General features: G+C 36.4%; 2 protein-coding genes across 2 annotated transcripts; both read left to right on the forward strand.

Moving 5' to 3' along the window:
• The first annotated feature begins 353 nt into the window (after positions 1 to 353).
• Positions 354 to 2,278, forward strand: LOC143464857 (m7GpppN-mRNA hydrolase NUDT17-like). The gene has a single exon (XM_076962885.1). The coding sequence runs from the start codon at positions 1,039 to 1,041 to the stop codon at positions 1,954 to 1,956; it is 918 nt and encodes a 305-aa protein (XP_076819000.1). The 5' UTR covers positions 354 to 1,038; the 3' UTR covers positions 1,957 to 2,278.
• Positions 2,003 to 3,753, forward strand: LOC143464858 (zinc finger CCHC domain-containing protein 9-like). Its single transcript, XM_076962886.1, has 4 exons — positions 2,003 to 2,407; positions 2,762 to 2,874; positions 3,051 to 3,195; positions 3,321 to 3,753. The coding sequence occupies exons 1-4, from the start codon at positions 2,257 to 2,259 to the stop codon at positions 3,611 to 3,613; spliced, it is 702 nt and encodes a 233-aa protein (XP_076819001.1). The 5' UTR covers positions 2,003 to 2,256; the 3' UTR covers positions 3,614 to 3,753.
• The last annotated feature ends 3,676 nt before the right edge of the window (positions 3,754 to 7,429 follow it).

Below are 7,429 nucleotides of genomic sequence, written 5' to 3' on the forward strand. Positions count from 1 at the left end.
AGTGACTAGATAGTGAATTAGAATTTTGACCTTTTGACGGCCAATTTGTCGTCGGTTAATTTGATCGCCGGCCAATTTATCGACGGTTAATTTGATCGCCGGCCAGTTTATGTCACAGTCAGTTTGTCTGCGGTCAATTTACGTCACGTTCAGTTGACCCCGGTGAGTTTGTTCGCGGCCACTTTCCCGCGGCCATATGTCGTGCTCCCAGCCTATGTAGCAACAGACGCTGAGAGACGCATGAAAAGGTAATTGATATATAACAAGTTAATAACGTATGTATGAAAGCGCTTGAGTACAATTTAACCAGCTTAGATCTTGCAGTCATACCGGTATGCAGTCATACCGATAAGTGGCGCATTCGTTGTGATTTCTGAGCAAACATCTATGTGCGTGGTCGGCTATGACGATTTGTTTGACTGTCTGCATAGCGCTGTGGTCTTATCTTAAGCAAGTAAATTGAAAAGTATTTTACCAAATTAAAAAAGACGATTTAGTGTACACAATTTTACAAGTGAAACATCATGCAGTTGTGTGTGTAGGCTAGTGTATGGCTTGCGTCTAAGTGTAACTTTGCATGTATTAGAACTTGTCAACTTGAACGCATGTCTCGTATTGTCATATTTCAATATTTTTTTTTTAACTGAAAAATGGACACTAGCGTTTAAGCCATTACAGTTTAAAAACATCGAATTTCAAAACCACATGCCCAAGATGGAAAGTTTACCCTATCCCCCACGCACAATTGTGTGAATTTACCCGCAATTTTGGACATTTCCTCCGAAAATCTGCACGAGATAATTGAATCTGCGGCTGTTTTTGTGATAATTTGTAATTCCCAATATGATCTTATAAAGCATAAGCTTCGGAACAATGCTAACACGAGTCCACGACCTCAAGTAACTCCAATTTTTCACAGGCACTGTAGTCCAGCATTTAGAAAACACTGTTTGATTTTTCATGTACATATGTATTGTTTTTAAAATAGTTTTTTAACTGATACGAATTTTTAATCTCTATGCGGTTACCCATTAAAGCATGATGCGACAGATATTAACTTATTGGAAGTCAAGACAGTCACCGTCGCCCATACTTGCCAATTTCTCTGAGAGTGTGTTGAACATTTTTTCCTCGGATAAAAGCACAGATGAAGTGATGGTTTCATGTTCACTGAAAGATAACTGTCTTGTGATTTCAGATGATGCAGAAGAAAATCATGTGCTATTGAAACGTCCCTCATTTTGTCCGATGAAGCACCTAGATCATCAAATGGTCAGCCAATTGTCACCAAACACAACAAAGCGTGGTGTAAATGTTGGTGTTGCTGTACTCTTGGAGAGCAGGGACAATTTTGTTTTATTAACTCGAAGAGCTCAAAATCTACGCACTTTTCCCAATGTTTGGGTCCCACCTGGTGGACATGTAGGATTGAACGAGACGCTTTCTGAAGCAGGGTTTCGTGAAATGAAAGAAGAAACTGGAATATCAGTTGATCATGCCGTTAACACCAAAATATTAGGGTTGTGGGAGTCTGTATTTCCACCTAATCTTCAAACTGGCCTGCCAAAGAGGCACCATGTTGTTGTTTATCTTCATTATCAGGATAACAGACTGGCTAGTGAAATAAATCAAACAATCCAGTTAGATCCAGCCGAAACCGACAGATGTGCGTGGATTAGTCGTTGTGTTATGAAAAAGGTTATTGAAACTGATACAATTAACATTAACTGCTCTTTTTCTAAGACGTATGAAGTTAATAGCCCTCAAACAGCAAACAGTAAATGTCATTTTTCATCTGATGTTGGAATGCTAGGGGCTGTAGTGCAAAGCGGAACCACTCAAATGGTGTCTGACATGGATCACAAACCACTTCTAAACCAGTATTCTAGTGCAACACCTCAGCTTGAACGAGTCAGCACTGGCACAAAATTTGCATTGAGTCTTATCACGATTTGAATACACCTCCAGTCACTTTTTGTCGTGTTTACCTAATTGCTTTTTATCGATGGTATCGCCCCACCCTTTAAGTATTGTTAGAATTATATACTTCATGTTTTATTTTCTGAAAGTTGAGTAATTTTGGCACTGTTCTAGTGGTTAGTAATGTCTGTCTTTTTTTTCTTCAGCAAAGTATTTATTGTTTGACTATCGTAGTATTGAATTTTAATACTAAGTGGTCCCATCATATGAGAGGCTTTTTATTTCTTAATGAAATTTTTGCTTGATTTCTTGTGCAATTACTGGTAATACTGGTTGATGACAAACATGTTTGTTTTAGGTTCAGTTCCTTTAAAATACTGCATTTCTGATGAGATAAAGTCTATTGCAATTGCAATGACAAGGTGGGCAAGGTCTTATGTCAAAAAGAAAATCAGTCATTCTGCTTCATCGTGGAACGATTTAAAAGGTTTCTATGTTTTATTTATACTATATTTATTTACATATAGCCTGTATACTTCTTCCGGTATCACAAAGTTGCTTTTTGAAGACATATCAACATGAATTGCTTATTTACAATGAATATATTTACGTTTTCAATGAAACACATCGATTTACCTACACAGGAATAATTAATCCCTCCACGCAAGACATAAAAGAAAGTATAAACTTGTCGATAATTCCAAAATTTCCATAATTTTGAATTTCAAAATTGAAGAAATCGCCTAAAAAATTGGTTAGGATTTGTTTTACATAGTTTGGATTATTCCGGAGTTGGAATTTAAGTAGGTACAAGTTTTTAACACGACGCCCTATATAACAGCTGCAAAAACGGAATCCGGTGGAACATCGGATCCGCAGTTATATGCAATTAGAAAGTACAAGAGAAGTGAACACAGAAGAATCAAACGGACACGCCAGAGAGAAGCAAAAAAGGTTTTTGTTCAAAATTCTACTACAATGTTCTCCTTATATTACATTTGCTGGTACACCGTGTGACTCTGGGTTTTTGTATGTTGTTTGATTTTAATCTTCACTGCGCAAAGAAAGTAACAAAGATAGTGCCAGCTGGATGTTACTGTTGAATATTCTTACATTTTTCACTGTCTTAGGTTTGTTTTCATTGCCGTATGCCAGGACATGGCATGGCAGACTGCCCTGCAATGAAAGCAGACGTTGAACAAGGTGTGGATATTTGTTTTAAATGTGGTTCCACCGAACACTTGGCCAATGTGTGCACTGCGAAGGTTAAAAAAGGTACACCAACTGGTTTTATTCAGGACTGTACTTGTTCTTGTTATTATACATTTTCTTCAACAGTAAAATGAGCGTTTTTGGAGACATTTTAAAGTGATCTTTAATTTGTTTTCTCTCCAATACAGGAAATGAATTTATGTTTGCGAAATGTTTTGTGTGCGGTGAAACCGGTCATCTTTCAAGATCATGCCCCGACAATCCTCGCGGTCTATATCCCGATGGTGGGGGATGTCCAATATGCGGATCAGTTGAACATTTCAAAAAGGACTGTCCCGATCGCCCGGTAAAGGACGATGTGACCGTATATAGGCTGCCACCAAAAGGAAAACACATAAACGTTGACGAAGAATTAAGTTTGTATGAAGATTTGAAGCCACCTGTAAGGACAGTTAAGAAACCTAAAATTGTCAGGTTCTAGTGTTTATTTATGTATCTCTGGCTGTAAAACGTCGTACACTTTTCAAACCACTTGGTTCAAACAATAAAACAACACCCATTAATAAGAGTCATGGAAGCCTTAAGTATAGGTAAATAAATACTTTGCAATAATAAGAATGATTACTTGTGTGCTATAGAAAATCATGATGGAACATCTTTTGTTTGCAATGTAACAAAACCAGATCAGGCAGTGTGTGGTGAGGAAAGTTTAGGAATAAACTAATATACTCCATATTCACTTTTTATATGAAAACAATTTAGGATGTTTCATTTTTTCACCATTTTGGACTTTAAAAAAGCTTGGGGTCTCCCTAGGCCGTATTTTGGACACAATGAAAGAATCAGAATTTTTTTTTAATTTATGACGTCATTTTGAGGTTGCACCCCCTTGTTGAAGTTTCGGTGGGGGTGCATTTTTGTGAATTTGCGATATCTTCGTAACCGATTGAGCTAGAGCTATGATCAAGGTCTCAAAAGATGCAGAACAGCTGGTTTCCTATAACCACTCAATACATTTTAACCGTATTTTTGCTCTAGAAAAAAAGTTATTTGAGAAAAACCGAAGTTTTGAAAAAAAACCTAAGTTTTGACATATTTTGTATGCAAATCACAATGTAGTTTCCAACCGAACCTTTATTTTGCTTGGTGGTGATTGTAAACTTTTAGATTGGCCTTCGCCATGAAAAGTAAGCAAAATATTTTATATGTAAGCTATACAAACATATATCTAAGATAAACTTAAAATTACAGCAGTTTGTGTAAATAACTGCTACATCGGTAGTTCTGGAAAGATCGAGTAAACGATCATGTTAAACTGCGACTTCTGATTTCTACTTTAGCGTTACTCTACCGTGTAAGAACAGTTCCATAAGCCAAATAACAAATTGTATTTTTTATTCAAATTTATTTTTATTCTTTAAACTAACAACAAACAACAGTTCATGTTAACCCAAAAATTTACTGTCTTCACTAATTGTTATCCATATTGCACAGGTATGCTTGCAAACGAAAATCAGTACACCTCAAAGTAGATTTGTTTTCACGAATTTTCTCCTGCAGAATATTTTTCAACCATCCAATTTTCCTTTCATTGCACCTATTATTGTTTTCAATGGCTTTCCAAAATTCTGGATCAACATCATCTGAAGCAATGCAAGGAGCTTGTTTGCTGTTCAATGTGAAAAATTGTTTTAAACCAGCATTACGATTCATAAGCAAGTTGTTTACATCGATGGATAGCGGCATGGAAGAGGATACTTTAACAGCCTCGATTGGGTAAGGTGGCACCTCAGAATAAACACTTAAAGCCACATTTTGGGGGTCAAGCCATTGTCCCGCATGATCCAAGTAATACTTCATTACCATATCAGCAACATCTGGCTGGATTTCTCTATAAGCAAGAAGAAGGTTGCGTTGGAAAAGAGTAAGAAAAGGACCATCACAAGCTTTTGGATGCAAATGTATCATTACAAAAGAGGGTACATAGACTGAAACAATGTATGAAACAATTTTTTCTAATTTTCTTTTTTGATTTGTGGACATTTGTTGACTTCCAATGTTGAAAAGCAGAAGACGAAGGTAGCCGCTGGCAGTTGTTATCCATCGTGAGTGACTTATGCTCTCCTGTTTGTATGTTAAAAGGTTTTTTAGATTTTCCGGAACATTCATGAGCAAATGAGAAGCTAACACTAACAAGCACAATTCGTCACTGCGGAAACTGTTGTCTACCATTTTTTCCTTTTTTTTGTCAGAAAACCATTGTGTTTTTTCCTTTATGTGCAGTGCTGCAATTTTTGTAATCGGAATAGTTACAGTGTCACATGGAATTAAATCGTTTAGAACGGGCTTCTGTATTGTTTTTATAATATTCAGTAATGCACCATCTTCAAGTGCTCTGGGACCTTTTTTTCCACCTTCTATGAAACGAATAACATGGGACAGATATATTTCATTGACATGAAATAAACATTCCAAGGTATGAATCCCATGACCAATGGTCAAACTAAAATAATCTGCTAAGCGTTTATTTACTCCTGACTTCCTGCCTGTGTTAACAGCTGTAGTGTCCGCCATGACTGAGTACACCTTCTTTAGAGTATCACCGCACACCTCATCAATAATTGTGGAGGAAAGTATTTCCCCTGTAACTGATGTTCCTTTGGGAAAGGTTTTGACACCAACAATTCTCTCACATTTTTTATTCTGGTCATCCAACAACTGACCAACAAAAACATACCGGTCAAGTGAGTTAATCACCCTACCATCATAACACAGTTGCATTGCACTACACGACTTTATCTCTAATTGGCATCTTTCTAATGCTTTCATTCGTACTTTCTCTCGTCTGCGAAAAATAGTTGTTGGAGATGCTGCGATTTTTTCACCTGCCAAAGATCTCAGTTGGTCTGAGTGCTGGCGTATGGAAGTCATACGACGGTCAGCTAGCATGCACATCTCCTGATTTACTGAAAACGTATGAATTTTTTTATAGAATTTTCCACCAATTACTTTCTTGATTTCAAAATCTGGGTCTGATTTATGATCTCCTGAATCTGATTCCGAATCTGACATGACGTTGAAATTTTGGATTCCAGACTTTTTTCTTATTTTATCAGCAATAACATACTTTGAAGATAAGCTAGAAGACGAACAATTTTCAGTAGATTGCTCAGGGTAATAATTTCGCTTATGACGGTAACTTTTTAAAACACTGGTTAAATGAGTCTGATCTACTGAGGACATGATCATTTTTCTTGTGGTTCGCTGATCTTTGAGAAACTCTATCTCTTCTGAAGGTATCCGGTCTTCAAAAACACAACTGCAAGCAAGCTTTTTGTTTTTCAGTGATGGGTTTTCCTCAATACTACACTTGCACTTACAAATGTCAAATAAATTTGTTAACCAATCCTCATCAAAAATATCACATTTTTTTATCTTTTTTGCTCTTTTTCGTGTAAGATTAAACTTCCTAATCAGTTCTTTTAGCTTGGTCTCAATCCTTATCAACCTTACTGTGGGGAGGCTTGCTTTCTTCCAAAGATCAGCAACATCTTGAACAACTTTCTCTTTAACATCACTGAAAGCTGGTGTTTTCCGGATAAACTTTGGATTTGTTTCACTTAAGCGCTTACTTTCAAAATAATAGTGATTCAAAACATCCATGTTGGTAGGCAAAACATTGCCAGCAAGCTTTTCATATTTAATAAATGCACTGGATAAAGCTGATCTGGTAAGCGCCATCTTCAAACTAACAGTAAGGCTAAAGCACTAACCACCAAGTTGACTAGTATGACTACCACTTGAGCATCCCAGTATCATGACTAAGTATTATTAAACTTTTAAATTACATTTGAAATAATTGTATTGTTTTGTCATACTAGTAAACAATTCTTGTTGCATCACAAACGTTTTTATTCTTTTTTTGAAATTTTTTCATCAGTAGTTTACTCAAACAGTTGATCTGACATGTTGACTTGTAGGCAAAATATGTCAAAATTTTGGTTTTTCTCAAATAACTTTTTTTCTAGAGCGAAAATGCAATTAAAATGTATTGAGTGGTTATAGGAAACCAGCCATTCTGCATCTTTTGACACCTTGATTATGGCTCTAGCTCAATCGGTTACCAAGATATCGCCAAATTAGAAAAATGCACCCCCACTGAAACTTCAACAAGGGGGTGCAACCTCAAAATGACGTCATAAATTTAAAAAAAATTCAGATTCTTTCATTGTGCCCAAAATACGGCCTAGGGAGACCCCAAGCTTTTTTAAATTCCAAAATGGTGAAAAAATGAAAC

This window comes from Clavelina lepadiformis, chromosome 7 (assembly GCF_947623445.1).
Source record: "Clavelina lepadiformis chromosome 7, kaClaLepa1.1, whole genome shotgun sequence".
NCBI classification, from domain to species: Eukaryota; Metazoa; Chordata; class Ascidiacea; order Aplousobranchia; family Clavelinidae; genus Clavelina; species Clavelina lepadiformis.

Coding starts and splice junctions, on each gene's coding strand:
- LOC143464857 (XM_076962885.1), top strand. CDS start 1,039: ATGATGCGACAGATATTAACTTATTGGAAGTCAAGACAGTCACCGTCG.
- LOC143464858 (XM_076962886.1), top strand. CDS start 2,257: ATGACAAACATGTTTGTTTTAGGTTCAGTTCCTTTAAAATACTGCATT. Junction 2,408..2,761: donor ATCGTGGAACGATTTAAAAG/GTTTCTATGTTT, acceptor CCTATATAACAG/CTGCAAAAACGGAATCCGGT. Junction 2,875..3,050: donor GCCAGAGAGAAGCAAAAAAG/GTTTTTGTTCAA, acceptor TCACTGTCTTAG/GTTTGTTTTCATTGCCGTAT.